The sequence below is a fragment of the Ananas comosus genome, linkage group 13 (genome assembly GCF_001540865.1).
Source record: "Ananas comosus cultivar F153 linkage group 13, ASM154086v1, whole genome shotgun sequence".
NCBI classification, from domain to species: Eukaryota; Viridiplantae; Streptophyta; class Magnoliopsida; order Poales; family Bromeliaceae; genus Ananas; species Ananas comosus.
In genome coordinates this window covers 11,378,324-11,397,833 of record NC_033633.1, presented here as the reverse complement: position 1 = coordinate 11,397,833, position 19,510 = coordinate 11,378,324, and the positions used below count along the sequence as shown (strand labels likewise).

At 34.3% G+C, this 19,510-nt stretch overlaps 3 protein-coding genes across 3 annotated transcripts; 2 read left to right on the top strand and 1 right to left on the bottom strand.

Annotated features, from left to right (window-relative positions):
- On the bottom strand, positions 3,270–6,411 carry LOC109719343 (S-adenosylmethionine synthase 5). The gene is made up of 3 exons (XM_020245948.1): positions 6,314–6,411; positions 4,750–5,291; positions 3,270–4,258 (listed from the first exon to the last, which is right to left on the bottom strand). The coding sequence occupies exons 2-3, from the start codon at positions 5,263–5,265 to the stop codon at positions 3,590–3,592; spliced, it is 1,185 nt and encodes a 394-aa protein (XP_020101537.1). The 5' UTR covers positions 5,266–5,291; positions 6,314–6,411; the 3' UTR covers positions 3,270–3,589.
- Positions 13,118–15,325, top strand: LOC109719165 (autophagy-related protein 8i-like). The gene is made up of 5 exons (XM_020245708.1): positions 13,118–13,252; positions 13,525–13,580; positions 14,369–14,421; positions 14,787–14,905; positions 14,980–15,325. Exons 1-5 carry the CDS (start codon positions 13,213–13,215, stop codon positions 15,075–15,077), a joined length of 366 nt encoding a protein of 121 aa, XP_020101297.1. The 5' UTR covers positions 13,118–13,212; the 3' UTR covers positions 15,078–15,325.
- On the top strand, positions 15,990–18,909 carry LOC109719096 (membrane magnesium transporter). The gene is made up of 4 exons (XM_020245625.1): positions 15,990–16,179; positions 16,303–16,355; positions 16,733–16,833; positions 18,536–18,909. The coding sequence occupies exons 1-4, from the start codon at positions 16,107–16,109 to the stop codon at positions 18,636–18,638; spliced, it is 330 nt and encodes a 109-aa protein (XP_020101214.1). The 5' UTR covers positions 15,990–16,106; the 3' UTR covers positions 18,639–18,909.

Here is a 19,510-nt window from a genome sequence, read left to right as displayed (position 1 = left end):
GTACCCGACCCGAACCCGAACCCGAATTTATTTTGTATTATATATATATTAATTAATATATATATAATATATATATATATATTATATATATATATATAATATAATTGATGTTATATTAAATTTGTATTTTAAAAATTTAGATTTAATATAATATATTTTGCATATTGAAAAAAGAATAATTATTTCGGTTCAAATTTCGGTTCGGTCGGTTCGGTTTCGGATTTTTTGTCGCGTTCGGGTTTGGATATGGATTTTTAAAATCCGTCGGTTTAGGTTCAAGTTCGATTCGGGTCTCAGTTTGGAGTCGGTTCGGATTCGGGTTTTTAAAAACCCACCCCGAATCCGACCCGTGACATCTCTGATCTAGATGCCATTGAAGCTTCTAGAAGTTTGACTTTGTCTAATGTCACATGTGCTAATTTTTTTGCATTCAATTTTTTTTTTCTTATTATATCTTGTTTTATGTGGTGTATAAATATGCAAACATTTTTATAGATTGAGTAATAATATTTTTTTTCCTTTTTTTGGGGGGGGGGGGGCGGGGGGGGGGGGGGGCGGGGGGATCATCAGAAGGAGATGCTAATGCATTACATTCACCAATCCAGCTTACCAAATATATATTACTTAATTCCAAGTCAACTAAGTTGTCATTTCCCACAAGTTTGTGCTTTTTTTTTTTTCTTTAAGTTCAATAAAAATATTAATTCATTTTAACCAACCATCTAACTCAATATTTATTAATCATAACTCTCAATCATGCAAAAAGAATATACTAACAAAATTTTACCCTTGAATAAAATACTTGTAGATGTAGTAATTGCTATCACATGTTGTTATTGTAATTATATAGTTACAATAATCAATTTTCACTCCCAAGGGAGTGTATGATATTTTTCATTTGTTTGCTTTTCAAAAAAAATAATTTTTCTAGAAAAGGTTTTTTTTTCTTAATTTTATGAAAAATGAATCAAGCAATTATTTCTTTATTGGAAAAACAATCAGCAAAATATTTATTTGCTGTCCTTATCTAAAGCAATAATACTCTATAATATCGGTACCAATACATCAACAATTTATTAGAAAATTAAATACTATCGCATACATGTAGCCTTACTTTTGAATAAATTGTAGTAGTTATCCTACAAGAGTTCTACAACTAGTATTATAATAATCATTGCTTCCGAAAACTAGTATCATTGCAAATATCATTTCGTACCGCTCACTTGTTACAAAAATTGGCATAAGTACAAATATCATTTTCTACAAGTGGTATCACAGCGATACTAATATAAAAATGTTTATTTTATAACTCAATTATCAACAAGTTAAGATAATTAGGAAAAACAAATTAGTGTAATCCATTCCACCAACTTTTAGAGATAAAAGGCTCTTCCTAAATAGGAAAGAAAGATAAGAGTGAGAAAGTAATTAATCACACCCCAAAACACCAGCAAGTTTTTGTGGATATTACAGTGATGGGATGTTAAGGATTTTTGAAACATGAATTATGGAAAGTAATGCTATGATAAGACTCATGATTGGGATAGATTTTAAGTCATGATTCAATTAGACTTGGGAAAAGGATGACAATCTAGTTTCATTTTTAATATTTAATAAGAATCTGTTTGATTTTGCTGGAGCTTCTTCAAAAATATTAGTTTAGTAAAGCTGCTAGAATAAGCTTTACCGCAAAAGGGGGTTAAAATTTTTTAGAAAATTCTGCTGAATATAATTATTAAAAGGCAAGTATTTTTTGAAAACTAAAGTTCTTGAAAAAAACTATTGTTTTATACTATTTTCATGTGGTAATAAAGCAAGAGGTCTCTTGATAAAACCTCATCAGACTCATGATCTCATTTAATCTCCTTATATACAGTGAGAATGTAGGATTAAAAAACATTACATTTGTTCCATTTCTTTCTGTAAATGATATTTGTGCATATCACAATAAGTTAAGATATAGTATTTGTGGTTCTACAAAAAAAGAAAACGAAAAAGATGCTCTGCAGCACCAAACAAACCATTAAACACACGATGATTCGCAACTTTGTACTCTTTGATGATTCTGTAACGACCCGACCTTCTAGTAGGAATAATTCATTGGCTCAAAACTATCGGCTCAAAATATTTAAGTTCAGTTATAGTCCTAACAAAATTCTAATTAAAATTACCTTAATAAGCGGTCTCTTGCTACAGCAATTGGAGCCTATAATTAGGGAGCATGGAAACTACTTTTCTGTTCTAATCATAGCAAAAGCTTCTCATATTTTGTTCATCAAATATTTGGCAATTCTTTCTATAATATACAATTTGTAGAGGACATATCTGGTGGCACATAATTCTTTTTTTATATATATAGTAGAGTTACAAATGCTAAATTAGAGTTTTTATCTTTGGGCCTCAATCTCAATTTTTCTTTTTATTGCAATTTGAGCTCTAAAAAATTATTTTATTTCCTTAAAATTTTTTAAAAAGGAACATGTTATTGCTTAAAACAAAAATAGAATTCAAAAAACTCAAAAGTATTTCTCTTGGAATAAAATTCTCATCAGCACGAGTCAAGAGGGAATGGCCGAGGATAAAGACACTCAAATCAGTCTTTTAATAAAATAATAAGGGAAAACTTAAAAAACCCACCATATGATTTCGTACTTTTTTATTTTAGTACCCTGTGGTTTAAAGCGTATCAAGCTAACATCACGTGGTTTTGTACTTTTTCACTTTAATACCCTGTGGTTTAAAGTGTATCAAGTTAGTACCATGTGGTTTCGCACTTTATCACTTTAGTACTCTGTGGTTTAAAAATCACAGAGTACTAACTTGATACAAAAATAAAACCACAAGGTATTAACTTGATACAAAAATAAAACCATAGAGTACTAACTTGATACACTTTAAAACACAGGGTACTAAAGTGATAAAGTGAGAAACCACAGAGTACTAACTTGATATACTTTAAACCACAGGATACTAAAATGAAAAAGTGCGAAACCACAGAGGGATTTTTAAAGTTTTCCCAAATAATAATAATAATAATAATATCATTGGAAGGGATTCAGTGTCACATTATACCCCATGTGAGTCTCTTTGAATGCATGCCCATAACTGTAGAGCATGCAAAGGGCCCATGTTACTTGTTTTGGACATGAAGATTTGTTTGCATGCAAAGGGCCCATGCTATATACTAACCTGCTTATAAATGAAAGTAAGGGAACAGAGATTGCCTGTACAAGCACTACACTACACTACACAAGAGGGGAGATGATAAATGGAAGGAAACAGAGACAAACAATAGTTTCATTTCACTAATTTAATCAAATTGCTCAAACATTACATCCTCCAAATCCTTCTTCCCCTTCATCTTCCCCAATCTCTTTCTTCTTTTTTTTTTTTCAGACAACAACAAAGAATTCAAACCCTCCCTTATGATTCAACCACAATCGGTTTTAGAGGCAGCGACGACGAGATGAGACCACGTATCGAAGAACAAGAACGGAGTTTTAAATAGCGGAAGCACTAGCAATCCAAGCAGTTATTGAGGCTACGACGGACGACGGGCGACGGGACGAAGAAGCGGAATAATGCTTGTTTATGCCGCGGGCTTCTCCCACTTGAGGGGCTTCACCGCCTCCCAGGTGAAGTCGGGGTCGTCCCTCCCGAAATGCCCGTAGGCCGCCGTCTTCAAGAACCTGCCGTTCCCGCCCCTCTTCAGATCGAGATTGATGGTGATCATCCCCGGCCTGAAGTCGAAGCTCTCCTTCACAACCTTGAGGATCTCCTTGTCGGGGATCTTCCCCGTGCCGTAGGTGTCCACGAACACCGAGAGCGGCTCGGGCACGCCGATCGCGTACGACACCTGGACCAGGCACCGCCTCGCGAGCCCATTGGCCACGATGCTCTTCGCGGCCTGGCGGACGATGTAGGCCCCGCTCCTGTCCACCTTGGTGGGGTCCTTGCCCGAGAAGGCGCCGCCGCCGTGGGCGCCCCACCCGCCATAGGTGTCGATGATGATCTTGCGGCCGGTGAGCCCTGCATCGCCGTGGGGTCCGCCGATGACGAAGCGGCCCGATGGGTTGAGGTGGAAGATGGTCTTCTCGTCGAGGTACTTCTCCGGGATCACGGGCTTGATGACGTGCTCCTTGAGGTCGGCGGCAATCTCGTCGTTGGTGACGGTCTCGTCGTGCTGGGTGGAGATGAGCACGGTGTGGACACGGACGGGGACCATGGCGCCGCCATCGTTGCGGTACTCAACGGTGACCTGGATTAGAATACAAATCATCGATACAGCGCCATTCAATACTTGGATTAAGATTACAGCGAGAAAAAAAAAATGATTGTTTCAGATGATAACAAATCAGGAGGTCTAGAGTTCGAATCTTTTTCAAACTTCTAATCATTTGATATCGTTTTATTGATTCCAAATACTATTTCCGGGCTGATGGTCTAAATCAGACTAACACACATGAAGCCATACTGAATATAAAACAGATCAAAAATAGTACAAATCTCGACCTAAACTCGAGAGTTTCCAATTTTCAGAAACTACCTATCCATTTTCTTTATTTCAGTATTTTTAGTCAGAATTTGCAACTTTTTTGACCAAATCTTGATCTGTTTGGCCGAATCTTCTACAAATTTCGGAACACAAATCACTAAGTTTTGACAGAACTTGATGCCGAGGCATTGAAATCAGCAAAATATATAGAAAGGTTAGCTAGTGAAATCAAAACTTTTAAGAACTCTGCTCACCTGGGTCTTGCCGTCGGGGCGAAGCCAGGAGCAGGTGCCGTTCTTGCGGACCTCGGTGAGGCGGGCGCCGAGCTTGGTGGCGAGGACGTGGCTAAGGGGCATAAATTCGGGGGTCTCGTCAGTGGCGTACCCAAACATGTGTCCCTGGTCGCCGGCCCCAATCTCCTCAGGGCGCTTGGTGAAGTGGCCATGGACCCCCTGGGCAATGTCGGGGGACTGCTGCTCGATGTTGACGAGGACGCGGCAGCGGTCGGCGTCGAGGCCGACGTCGTCGGAGGTGAACCCGATCGCGCGGCACGTGTCGCGGACAATCTTCTCATAGTCGACGTCCGCCTTGGTGGTGATCTCGCCGAAGACCATGACCATGTTGGTCTTGGTGCAGGTCTCGCAGGCCACCTTGCTGTCGGGGTCCTGCGCCAGGCACGCGTCCAGGACAGCGTCGGAGATCTGATCGCATAGTTTGTCGGGGTGGCCCTCGTTCACCGACTCCGATGTGAACAAAAACGTGTCCTCCATTGCTTTAATTCTCAAAAAAAAAAAACCTGAAGCAACAGGAATGAATGAATGAATGAATGTGTAGATCAGCACAACTGGATAATTTACAGGGTAAGATGTTAAAGTAGTCACTGTTCTATCCAGAATTCGTAACTAGATCCTTGTACTCTTCACTCAAACACTTCATTTCCTAAATTTTTGTACATTAATTATACTTCTCAAATACTTCAGTTCCTAAATTTTTACATTAATTATGCTTCTCAAATGCTTCAATTCCAAAATTTTTACATATAAAAAGATCTATTTACTACAGAATGCATTATAATCCAATTTGAAGTTAAACTGAAATAAACAAATCATTATTATCATTATTATTATATACATGAAGATACAAAATGATCATTTAGTATTACAAAAAAAAAAACTTTCTTTTCACTACTAGAGACAAAAAACTACTGTGCAGGGACCAAGTCTCACTAGTGGAATAGTACAGGGATAATTCATACATTTCACACTAGAAAACGGGGGGAAAAGAAGAGATGATGTATCATTGCAATTTGGAGAAAAATTAGGGGCAGGAATTAGAACAAAAGAAAGATTTTTACATAACGAATTAGTAGTAAGTTTAATCTTCTACCAAATTTACAAGATCTGATGCTCGATCATTGCCGTCAATGCTAAGAAATGCTTAGATCGAGCACTAGTAGCTAGGATTTTCAAAAGCAAATAGAACATGGAAAACTTTGAACAAAACATCCAGATCCGAACCCTAAACACGCGTCACGGAGCCACTAAACACTCATTTCGATCTAATCGAAAGTAAGCAACATCAAAAAAAAAAAAAAATCACATAAATCACAGTATGAAACCAGATCTACACAAAAAAATAGCACGAAGTTTCGATCCACACAGATCTACACATAAAATAGCACGAAGTTTCGATCCAAATCCTTAGATCTGAGCCCTAAAGCACGGGAACACTCTCCGATCCCATTTTAAAAGCCAAATCGACTCCCATTCCAAACAAAATCGATAAAAACTAATTTAAAACACCCCAAAATTTCATTACCTGAAACCGTAACCCTAGCTCTCCCGTTCCCCTTTAATTCGTCTTCGGCTTCGTCGTCGACCCCGCTCTTGCTCGATCTCCATGCTGCGTCTCCCGAGCCCTATTTATAGGCGCGCAACGGGGACGGGAATTGGATCGGACGGTGGGGATGGAGTCTCATTCGGTGGGGCGTGGGACGCGATCTGGATCGTTTTCGAGTTTTGGTTGGGGCGGGTGGGGGTGTTGGGTGGCGGAGAGGCACCCGCAATTTGGTTCGCTTTGGTTTTTTTTTTTTTTTTTTTTTTTTTTTTTTTTTTTTTGGTACGTGTGTGTGAGGGGAGTAGGTTTTACGGCTATAGCCGGTACGGTTAGATATTTATTATAAATTTATTCATATTATATATATATATATAATATATATATATATATATATATATATTTAAAAAAAAATACAAAAATCTCATGTGGCTTCGTACTTTCTCACTTAGTATCTTATGTTTAATGTGTATCAATTTGCCTTCCTATGGTTTTTTTTATCATATTTTCTTTTTTTTTAAATCAATGAGAAAGTTAAATTAAAGATTACTAAATAAATATTAGATAAATTAAGTAGGTATCTAAAATTTTTTGTATATAATTTGAACATATTAAAAGAAAATTGTCGAAAAACAAAAATAAAACCACATGGAGATAAATTGGTACACTTTAAAACTATAAGGTAATAAATTGAGAAATATGAAAACGGAGGGTTTTGAAGTTTCTCTAAAAAAAAATTTTTTTTATAAATAAATAGAATATGATAAGAAGCTGTGTTAAAAGTACTTGTCGCATCGATTGCCACAGACTAGACAGACCCACGACAATGAAATCCAACAAAATAATCAATCCCCTGCAGTATGTGGATTGTATGGGATTCTGAAAAAATGTCGTTAAGACACTAATAAAAAAATACAATAAAAAAATATTTATTTATTTTTGTATATAATATTAAGTTTCGTATCACGATGAGTGCTTTTACGATATATTTCTACTATTTTATCTGAAAACGCAGAAGTATATTTCCTGTATGCATTTATCCTAACTCTATTTTATCTAATAATATCAGATAGACTCAATACAAAACTAAACCTACATGTATTTTAACTAAAAATAAATAAATATTTTTTAAGAAAATTGAAATAGATTTATATTTAAGAAAATTAAAGGAAATATGTACAGTGATATTGTGTGTATATATATATATATATATAAAGGAAAGAGAGAGAGAGCGGCTCAAATTAAAAATTTTAATGGCCGTGGTGAGCCGGTACAAGTTTAACGGTGTAGAAATATCCAAATCACGTGAATTTTAATTAGAAAATCTTTTTATATATAAAATAAGATCAATATCTTGATCTAAATTTTTAATGTCATATCATCACATTTTGTGAGATTTTTATTTTTCAGCCATTGATTTTGAGGCCTTCGATCGCTAGGCAAATGATATCGAAAATTGCAAAACTTATTTTCTAGGTACTTCAATACTCTAGATCAAGTCTAACGAGCGATCGTCGATTCGAAAGTCCCAATATTAAAAACAACTTAGAAGCACGGAGGCCTCCATGCGTTCCATAACATACTAGCCGCACTCATATATATATATACTATAGTATATTATATATATTAATTTAAGAGACTGTGAGAGTAAGTAGGGATAAGATTTCAGATAAGATTAAAATGTAAAAAATCTTCTTGTAAATACTTCGTATTTTTTATTTTTATTTTCTAATTTTTAAAAATTTATATTAGCTTCCTCAGAATTTTAAGTTAATATATTTAGCTTCTCTCCTTCAAGCTTCCGTCACTATTCCGTCAATTTCTTATAATTTATATTGAAAATATTTTTAAAAATAATAAAAATATATTAAATTTTTTTTTAATAAAATAAGTCATGATAACTTGATTATTTTGCTTGATTATTAATCCCTTATTTCTTAAAATAATGATATTGTTATTATTTTTTTGAAAAAACTTCAAATACCAACCCTATGATTTCACACTTTCTCATTTTAGTATCATGTGGTTTAAAGTGTATCAATTTAGTATTATGTGGTTTCGTTTTCATCTCATTGCTATCGATTCCATTAATTTTTTTCGTTAAATCAGTGACAAAGTTAAAGCTAAAGGATACACCAAAGTAAATATTCAATAAATCTAGACGAAGTATCCAAAGTTTTTTATATATAATTTAATAAAATGTTAATGAAAAAACTGACGAAAAGATAAAAATAAAATCACAGAACAGTAACTCAATACACTTTAAATTATAAAATACTAAAATAAGAAAATACGAAACCACAAAAATGTTATCAGATGTTTACACACCTTGCGCGTGTGCAAAGCATCATGCATAATATATACATGCAGCATTAATTAGCACTAATGCTACTACTACGCCGGCAAAGGTGTAGATGAGCTGTGCAGCACATCTTTTTAGACTTCCATGTGAGCACACCTGATTTGCTGACCAAGCAAAATAAATATTGATTTGGTCAAATACAACTGCATGCATGCACACAAAAAAAATAAATAAAAAATAAAAAATAAAAATAAAAAATTTAAAAAGTGTCACAAAGTGATATGCTCTTTAGTGCTGCCCCCGTATCCAGATCCAGTCCCTCCTCGCACAGATTCTTAGATGTTGTACCATTACTCGTTATTACAAGTATATTACAGTTATAATTATTATATACAAGGCCAAATTCAATATTTATTTTAATATATTTAAGTTCAACTACTGCAGTTGTAACTATACAATGAGGCTCAACCGCAGCACTTAGAATTACGCCGAAATTAGCCGCACTTGAAATTGTAGCACTTGAAAAAAATAATTTTAAACAAAAACAAATTTACGTCCCTAGTAATCTTTTTTTTTTTAAACAAATATTCTTTTTCTGTACAAAGGGTACGTAATCTCACCGCCCTATACATAGAAAAAGATAGAAATTTATAATTACACTTTTTACTCCCATGCAAACAACCAAAATATTTATAGTCGTAGTGCTTTTTTACTATATCCAACCAAATAAGATGTATATAATTATAACTATTGTATTTTTAATATATACATCTTCAACTATATACTGTATTTATAATTACGTCGAACCAACCGACATTTAATTTACATATAATATGATATATAAGATGAGTTTTTATATTAGATCACCTTATTTGGCTGCCTCGAATTTTCAAAAATAAAAATTTTCATTTAGAGTATTTAGTTAATCAAATTTCAAATTTATTCAAAAAAAATTATCCAATTTCATTGAGCCACGTGGCATGAAAGAGCTAGGTCTAATAAAGAATAACATAGCAAGTTTGGAATAAATTAATATATCAAAAAAGTCTTGCTATTTTATTTGTATACAATGTGAAAAACGTACGACAAAATATTTTTATTTCTAAGCTATCAGTTATATTTATTTTTAAAAAATAAATTTAGTTGAAAATGTAAAAAATTATGCTTATTTTGAAATGTCAAATACCAACTATTAAATATTTTATCATTTGCAATAAAAGCAGTCAATACACATAGGGCGTGTTTGGCTCAAAGTCGGAGTTGGAATCCGAATCGGAATCAAAATAAACTGGGATCGGAATTGGAATGACTCATTACCTAATTTTGTTTGGTTCATTACCTGAATCGGAATCAGAATAAATCATTCCCATTATCAGTATTTGGTTCAGGTGGATATAAAAAACGTAATCAAATTAATATACTAACATTATCTTTATAATATATTAATTTAAATTTAAATTAAATATTAAATATTAAAAATTTATATCAAAATTTTGAAATACTGCCAAAATTTAAATCTATTTTTTTAAAAAAAATTAAACTTTGAAATTGAGTGGATAATTCAAAATATGAAACTAAATTTTGATTTATTCAAATTCCAAACTTAAAATTACAATTTAAATTTTAATTTGAATCCATAAATTTAATTTAAGTTTGAAATAAAATTTGAATAAAACTTTATATAAATTAAAATTTAATTCAAATTCAAATTCATAAATTAGATTCGAATACTTGATTAAATTTTAATTTTTAATTAACCTCAAATTAAAATTTAAAATTATATATTTAATTTTTAAATTTTAACTCATATTTTAATTAAAAAGTTGAAAAAAATAAATTTAATCCGAATAAATATTCATTCCGTCCGGATTCAATTCAAAATCCGGCTCCTAAGCCGGCTTAAAAAAAAGATGACCGGGAGGATTCTCATTCCACTCGGAAATTGGCATTAGAATGAAACTCCCGCATACCAAATACTCACAACAAATTCACCGATTCCGATTCCGATTTTATGGTAAAAAGAAGCGAACCAAATATGTCTACAGTATTTGTTGCTTGAAAATTTTAGTTATTCAGGCATCAGAATCAGAAGTTGTTGATATTTGATAGAGCGAGGGGGTCACGACGACAACGACAACGACGGCGACGGGGATGGCATGGAGCATGCAATGTTGGACTAAAAGTTTCAGCTTCTAGTCTGGTGAGCAGACTGCACTTTTTTTATGGCTCATCCATGAAGACTGGAGTATCAGGTTTTTTTTTTTTTTTTGTTATTTGGCAAATAAATCAAAAAAAAAATTTATAAATATTTTTTTATTTTTTAAAATTTTATCTTTTATTTTCTTAAAAATTTTAGAAAAAAATTTATCCGGGTAGGTACGGCGTTAATAAAAATAAAATAATGATCGAATAATCTTTACTTTTTCTATAAAAAAAATAATTTTTAATATATTTTTATTATTTTGAAGATATTTTAAGTATAAATTATAAGGAATGAACGGAATAGTGACGAAACCATAATGGAGAGGGGGCTAAATGTAATAATTTAAAATATTGAGTGGGTAAAATATAAGTTTTTAAAAGTTACAGAAAAAAAGTAAAAAAATAGTATTTATAAAAAATCTGTAATTTAGCCTTTTTTTTTTGTTTTGACAAAATAAGTTCTGTTTTTTTTTTTCCTTTTTTTTTTTGGTGAGGAAATGGTTGTAAGTAGGTTTTATTTACATATGCAGGTGTCTTAGGAAAAAGAAAAAAAGGCATTAAAAGAAGGTTCACAAACCTAAACAAAGAAAAAGTTAAAAAAATTATTCTTTTAATAATAATAATAATAATAAATTTGTCGCGACCTTCGACCTAACAATTATTATTATTATTATTATTATTATTATTATAAAGCTTAGACTCATTATATATGTAAATCTCTAAATAAATAAAATGAGCAAAGACGAAGATAATAAAGAAACGACGAGCAAACACCGACACTGTAATACTCCACAAAAGTCCTAAACTTTTAAGCTTAATCCAACACCAAGCTTAGTTTAGTCAAAGTTACTAAATATATATACGTCGTTTAATTTGGTACTCGCAAATCTTATCAAGTTTTAAAATATAAAAAAAAATATACAATTTTCTATTTTAATACATAAAAAGAAAGCAATAGATTCATCCTAATTATTGAAACTAGAAGATAAAAAGTAAGTTTTTTTTTGTATTTTGAAGTTATACATAATTATATATAAAATATGCGATCAAAATAATTGTTGAATTAATAGCTTCGCTCAAGCAATAAAAAGGGAAAACTTCAAAAACCCCCCTTGTGGTTTCGTACATTCTCACTTTGCTACCCTGTGGTTTAAAACGTATCAATTTGCCCCCCTATGGTTTCGTTTTTATCTTATCAATTTGCCCCCCTATGGTTTCGTTTTTATCTTTTTGTTATCAATTGTATTATTATTTTTTTTTAAAATCAGTGACAAAGTTAAAATTAAAGGATACTAAAGTGACTATTCGATAAATATAGATGGTTATCTGAAGTTTTTTGTATATAATTTAACGAAATATTAACGAAAAAGCTTCCGAAAAGATAAAAATGAAACCACAGGGGGATAAATTGATACGTTTTAAACCACAAGGTAGCAAAGTGAGAATGCACGAAACCACAGGGGGGGTTTTTGAAGTTTTCCCCAATAAAAATTTATTATAAAAATAAAAACTTCACATACCTATTCGCCAAAATGCTAAAGATTTTGGTATTGTACATATTATCTCAAAATTAAAATATATCTAAAATGTATAAAAAATTATTTAATTTATTAAAGTTTGGATATTGTAGCCAAAAGGATCTATATGTATTTTTTCAAAATAAAAAAAGGGAAAATTCTTAATACCCTATGGTTTCGCACTTTTTCACTTTAGTATCATGTGATTTTAAGTATATCAAGTTAGTATCATGTGGTTTCATACTTTCTCACTTTAGTATCCTGCGGTTTCAAGTGTATCAAGTTAGTACCCTGTAATTTTATTTTTATATCAAGCTAGTATTCTGTGGTTTTAATTTTTTTTTTTTATTATTCATTTCGGGATATATAATTTAACAAAATATTAAATCACATGGTACTAAAGTGAGAAAGTTACGAAACCACAGGATACTAACTTGATACACTTGAAATCACAGGGTACTAAAGTGAAAAAGTGCGAAACTACAGAGTATTAACTTGATACACTTGAAATCACATGATAGTAAAGTGACAAAGTGCGAAACTACGAGAAAGATATTTAAAGTTTTTTCTAAAAAAAAATATTAAAATAAATAAGTGGGTGGGGTCACAATCAATGGCCCAATCAATTCCCTGTCCCCAAACAAATAAATGCGACGTGCCCTCAGTACGAAATATTGAGGCGCGAAAAAAAGAAAAAGACGATTTTTTGATTGGTCCACGTGTACCGAAATAGGTCCGTACCAATAATCGTCTTTTTCCGTTCCGAATCTGAAAAAGCAAAATAAAAAAAACCCTAGCTCGAAACCCTAATCTCTCTCCACTCTCTCTCCCTCTCTCTCTCTCTCTTGTGAATTCGAAGCACAATGAAGCAGATCCGACCCTTCAAGGAGATGTTCACCTTCGGTTCGTCATCATTCTCCGCATCTCCCATTCGATTTCGTTTGATTTTCCCCTTTTTTTGGGTTTTTTTGGCTGTAATTTGATGTTTTCCCCTTTTTTGAGTGTTTTTTTTCCTGCAAATGTGAGGTTTATCTCTTTTTTGCTGCAGATTTGAGATTTTTTTTCCCCTTTTGCAGCAAATATGAGATTTTTCCCCCATTTTCTGAGTTTTTTTGAGATTTTTTTTTTCGCTCCGTTTTTGTTGATCTATGTGGGAATCGTTTGATCTGTGGCAGAGGAGCGGGTGAAGGAATCTAAGGACATCATCGCGAAGTATCCCGATCGAGTCCCCGTATGTTAATTTCTCCTCTTTTCTCTCCTAATTTTCCTTTTTTTTGGAAATTATTCTGTAAATTAATTGCTATCTCAAGCGGATTTAATCAATCTTTGCCACATACGATTCAAAGTTGTAATCTTTAGTTGCGATAAAACAAAAAAAAAAAATAGTACTAAGCATTACAAGAGTGTGAAGCACTAATACAAAGTTTCCACACAATGCTAATAATTTCAAGTTGTTTAAAAGCAAAAAAAAAAAAATAAATGATGCTAAGAGTTGTTAGGAAGGTGATTAAATTAAATTTTGCGCAGAATTTTATAAATGTATCAAATTGGTTGAAATGAGCTTCGATGAGATGTGTATTTGCTGTTAAAATGAGCGTTGTTATGGAAAGTCGAGGCCCCTGAATCGTCATATGCTAAGTCCTATTTCACACTTTTGCGGCGTGAATAGGTTCTAAAACACTTTTTACACGATGAAAGATCCAAAAAAAATTTGAAACCACTTTCAATCGTTCGTTCTTTTATACGGTAAAACTGCGGTTACAACTACCATCGTAGAAGCATGTGGCTAAATGCTTCTTCATTGACGTGTTTGTAACTGCATCTTTTATCATCGGAGAAGCATGATGCTCTTAGCCACCACCTTATCAACCAATTCGATATCTTATTAATAGGCATTCACGCGCAACTTTTATCAAAGTTTGGTTTGCTAGATGTGCAATGTACCTCAAAATTTTATATCATTTTCCAATCCTCAGTTAAGGATTGTTTTTAAAGATTTCTTGTTTTCTTTTCTCGAAGGTTATTGTTGAAAGATTTTCGAGGGCTGATCTTCCGGAGATGGAAAAGAAAAGGTACGTTGCTACTTCGAATTGGTAGAACTTATTATCCTCATCTGTTGTCCTGCTGCTTTTGTCGCAATTGCTCCGACCGCTGGCATATCGCTAGTCATTATGTTTCGTGTAGATTACTTAGCTTCTGTGCGCAATGCAGGAAAAAGATGAACGAAATCCATGTACTTATGTTTACTGTTATGGAGTTATGTTACTTGTTCATGTTTGACGATTTAATCAGTTTTCGCTTCCTACGCTATGTTGTAGAGAGAGCTCATGGATCGAGTAATAATTTAGTCATTTGCGTTGCGCTACATTTTTCTCACAAACCAACTAAACTTAGCAAATTACTTCTTACTGTGTAACAATGCAACACCCTATCGCAGATTTCTGGTTCCCCGCGACATGTCGGTCGGCCAGTTCATCCACATCTTAAGCAGCAGGCTACATCTTTCGCCGGGAAAAGCACTTTTTGTGTTTGTGAAGAATACTCTGCCTCAAACAGGTGTGTTCAATTTCCGCTCATGTTATGGATCGGCAAGTTTAGTTCTGATGCATCTTTGGTATCTTGTTCCGCAGCAAGCCTGATGGATTCGATATACGGGATGTACAAAGACGACGACGGTTTCCTCTACATGTGCTACAGCAGCGAGAAAACATTCGGATCAGTCGTATAAACTCGCGTGAATTAGTACTTAGATGGTTGTAAATTCCAGCGTATTATCTCGATATATGCTGAAATTGGATTGTTAAGTTCATGGTTAGTGTTCCGTTGTAGATAAACTCTCCTCCGAGTCGATATATTTATTTGGTTGCGCTGTTCCTGCTTACTCGCTTGCAACTCTTCACTTCTGAAACTCGAAGTTTAGTTCAAAAATAGCTTTCGGATTTCGCTTAATGGATTAATTTGTCGCGGTTCACTCGACTTCGCGGAAAGGCAAATATGTTTGTTGTGAAAATTTGTGTGCAAAGTTATCATTGTTTATTTTGTGTATTTTCGAAAAACTTAGCGGGCCGAATCTCAGCCCGTTAAGTGAAATCCGTTGGGGCCTAACTCGGGCTTTGGCCTTTGGGAACCCAACCGGATTCGAGCCCAATGATAGGCCGGTGTGCACAACAAACGATACGAGCGTCGTATCAGATTTAAGCAAATGGAGCCTGACATGATTCGAACTCGAAATTTAATACTAATAAAATCAATTAGAACAAAAATATATATAATGTTACAGTACTGTGATTTATGTTTTACAACTCTAATGTATAAAATGAAATGTAGGGAGACCCCCCCTCAACTATGAATATAGGCCATTGTGAAATATTTATTTATTTATTTATTTATTGATATCCACTTAATTTATAATTTTTTTATTTGAGTTTTTGTAGTTAATTAAGTTAAAAATTATCGTTGAATTTTATGGCGCAATAAGCTATTATCAGGAGCTAGTTAATCTAGTTTTATTCACATGAAATATTTTAAACTATTGAATTTGATGGAATTATCGTGATTACGCAAATTAAAAAGTGGTTGTGGGGCAATTTCAGAATGAGCTATAACCGAGGGGGTCTCCATAAATTTTACCTTGTCAATTTGAGTTTCTCTCTCCTCTCTCTCTCTCTCTTTCTCTCTCTCCCCGATCGAATCCCGAAGCAAACCCTAGTTCGAATCCACGAGGAGGAGGAGAGAGAGGAGGGGGGAGGGGTGAGAGATGGGATTTGGATTCGCATTGGGAGTATTCGGCGGCTTAATCCTCGCCCACGCCGCCTACGCCACCATCCAGTGTAACCTCCTCCCCCCTCTAAACCCTAATCTTCGGATCGGATCAGTTGGTGCGATTAATCTTTGTTTTCCCCCTTGTTTTGATGTCTAATTTTTGTTTTTGGATCGATTTCGTCGCGTAATAGATCGAGGGATGCTCAAGATCGTGGAGGAAGAGTTCTCGGGGCCTCCCATGAATGTATGTGTGATCCCACTCCTCTCAAAACCCCACCTTTTTCCATAATTTTGAGTTATTATTCTCTTAATATTTCAACAATTTTGCCCCGTTTTTAATATTTGGATAGTTGTGTGATCCTACTGGTCTCAAAATCCCAACTTTTCTCCCCCTAATTTTGGAGTTATTATTATTCTCCAAGTACAAGTATTTCTCTAATTTCGCCTCTTTTTGGATTTGGCTATTTGGGGATTCTCGTCTACTTCCGAAACCAACTTGTCAAAAATCCAAATTTTGTTCTGAATTTCTGAGTCCTCTTTTTTATTTCCTTAATTTTCTACAATTTCGTCCCTTTTTTCGATCTTTCGTAATGGTGGATCTCTGTGTGTTATGTACTGTAGGTGGTGGTGGAGTTGCTTCTAGGGTTAGCCCTTTGCATGTGGGCGGGGCTCGCCGCGCCCACAAAATTCCTCTCCATCCTCCCTGATTCAGATGAAAACAGGTATTCTTTTCTCCTTTTTTTTTTTTTTTTTTCAATTTTAGCTTCTTCTTGTACATGATTAATCAATTCTTGTGTGAAATTATTTAAAAATAGCTTCACTTCTAGTTTGTGGATTGAGGTGGAAGTTGAAGAAGGAAAACTTTTCGAGTTTGCGACCGGGTGTTGTATGATAGTGGTTTTGAGTATTATGTGTTAGTGAGAAGTTATTATCAGTTACTTAGGATGATATTGTGCCGGTTTTAAATTACGTGTAAGCTAGTTGATGAGATCAATGTTACATGGTACCTGTACGGAGAGACATGGTACGCTGGTTTTTTTAGGAACGCAGTACGAGGGGTTCGTTCAGAACGTCAATACAGATCGACTTATATATATATATATATCAATAACTCGTTGTTGTTACTGCATAGTTTTTTTTTTTCATTAAGGTTGGATTTGGTATTCTATCTAGTAAAGCACATTTCTCCAAACTTAAGAAATCAAAACACTTAGGGAGTGCGTTATATGCTTTCGGTATCTCTCCATCCGGTCTCTCTCTTATTCTCACATTGCTTCTCCTTGTTATCTCCATCTTTTCACCATCGACGCGTGGTATCTTCCTAATCATTCTTCTGTCCATCCAATTTCGGAATTACACTTTTTTTTGTTTGAATTTTGGGGTGTTTTGATCCTCTTTTTTTTTTTTTTTTCCTTTCTTCAATTGTCGGATTAAAGCCTCCCATGTGTGAAAACTCGCTGCTAGATCGTTTCCTAGAATTGCCGACGCTAGCAGAGAGTTCTCGGATGCTATGTTCGAACAAATTTTGATGTAGGTTCCGTTGTTCTATATGGCAGCTACTGTACAAAGTGGCTGAGGTTCGCGTTCTCTACTTAAACTGGATCAGAGGACTTTTCCTTACTCTCACGTTCAGACATTCTCTTACGGAATTACAATATGTAACTTGTCTGATTATGCTATTGCCTATTATTAGTATGCTCAATGTTTGCATTCAATAGGATTGAAAATACGAGACAGAGTAGCTCTTGGTCTAAACTCGCCTCATTTTCTGATGTTGCATCTCTTTTTGTGGCATAGAAAGTTTTACTTTCTCTTGTGCTAAGTGCATCGCATATTCAAGTGCGTATTCTCTCGCAAGTGAGTTTGTGTTCTGAACCAGCTTGTATATAATTCTTGCAAAATAATTGCACAAAACACCACAACAACAATTACATATTGTCGGGACAGCCCTTTTGTTCTCTCTCGGAGCAGTATGTTGTAATGAGTGCACAGGAGGTGCCAAATATTGTGGTGCATTTTTGAACTTACATATCTCCATCGACTGTTTTCGGAGGACATGCTATAGTCAAAGCCTAGTCGAGATTTGGCGCTTAATGCCTTTCTCACTGGTGTACTTTGAGTAGATAAAAAGAATCCACATCCCATGTCCAAATGCTTAGAGATGTGCTCTAAAGTAAACCCATTTCCCAAGAAAAAGGCTCACATAGTGATTTCGAGATCGGTATTCCCGACAATACGGCCATCAAAATGCTGCGGAATTAAGTCAGAATTTTATTTCTGCAATACTTGTCGGGAGCCTGCCTGAATTATTTCATTCATACTTGCAATTGTCGGAATATTTGGTTGTATCAATTGATTGAAACTGTATTTGTGTAGAGCTCTCTCTCGCGCTCTTTCGCTAATGAACTGGCAAATGAAATGCAGGATCGTTTCGCTCCCAACGAACCTCGACTTCATGATCTTCAATCACCGCGGCAGAGTGTTTCCTTCATCAGATGCAGAGTTGAAGTTGAAGTCAAAATCGTAAATTTCTTCGTCGCGTCCCCTACCGGCGATTAATCTAGGAAATGCAAGACTCATCGGAGTCGCACTTTTTCACAGAAAAGAACTGCATCCTTAAACCTTTGCTTTGTAATTCTTTACATCTTCAAGAACCAGCATCTCTTTTTCCCTTTTCTTCAAGTCATTGTAGAAGTGTAGATTGATATAATTTGTATGGTTTCCTCCTCTTTTGCTTGTTTCTTTTTGGATAAATTGCACCTCTAGTCCCCAATTTTGGAACTCCTCATTTTTGTTTATTGAATCTTTCCTAGATCCATTGTATCCTATTTCTAGTTTATCAAATGGATCCGGGTCGGTAGAGCTTCTGTTCTGATCCGCTCTAAATGGAGCGACGAGCGAGAACCTAAAATATAGAAAAATATAACTCGTTTCGAATTCGTCCGGATTTTAACATAATTCGTTTCGAATTCGTCCGGATTCGCCAAGAAAATGGAGCGGGAGGCAAGAGACTTTTTCTTCCTTTAATCCATTTTGATCCTTTAAAAAATTGTCTCCGCTTCGCATTATCCTCAATGGAGTGGAAAGTGGAGTTTAAAAATAGAATTAAAATTAATCCGTCCCAAATCCGGAGGTTGGGGCCCTCCCGCCCCATTTGTGTGTGTATATTTGCTAGAGAACAGTATTTTAATATTTTATTTTTAATAGTTTAAATTTATAATCGTGATATTTTAATGAATTTTAGTTAGAAGAAATTAAATGTGACTCGAGCTTGAAAATGATTTAAACTCAAAATTTTCTGCTCCGAAACGGTGATTTCGTTCTTATGCTAAGTTATTTAATAAACGGGTCGAAATATTAAACAAATATTAAACCATTAAAATTCAAGGATTAGTTTCA

Bases quoted from the DNA above. Each gene is read 5' to 3' on its own strand.
- LOC109719343 (XM_020245948.1), bottom strand. From the start codon at position 5,265: ATGGAGGACACGTTTTTGTTCACATCGGAGTCGGTGAACGAGGGCCAC. The intron at 4,259-4,749 runs GTGAGCAGAGTT...ATTCTAATCCAG, and splicing joins GCCCCGACGGCAAGACCCAG to GTCACCGTTGAGTACCGCAA.
- LOC109719165 (XM_020245708.1), top strand. From the start codon at position 13,213: ATGAAGCAGATCCGACCCTTCAAGGAGATGTTCACCTTCG. The intron at 14,422-14,786 runs GTACGTTGCTAC...ACCCTATCGCAG, and splicing joins CCGGAGATGGAAAAGAAAAG to ATTTCTGGTTCCCCGCGACA. The intron at 14,906-14,979 runs GTGTGTTCAATT...CTTGTTCCGCAG, and splicing joins GAATACTCTGCCTCAAACAG to CAAGCCTGATGGATTCGATA.
- LOC109719096 (XM_020245625.1), top strand. From the start codon at position 16,107: ATGGGATTTGGATTCGCATTGGGAGTATTCGGCGGCTTAATCCTCGCC. The intron at 16,180-16,302 runs GTAACCTCCTCC...GTCGCGTAATAG, and splicing joins CGCCTACGCCACCATCCAGT to ATCGAGGGATGCTCAAGATC. The intron at 16,356-16,732 runs GTATGTGTGATC...TATGTACTGTAG, and splicing joins TCTCGGGGCCTCCCATGAAT to GTGGTGGTGGAGTTGCTTCT.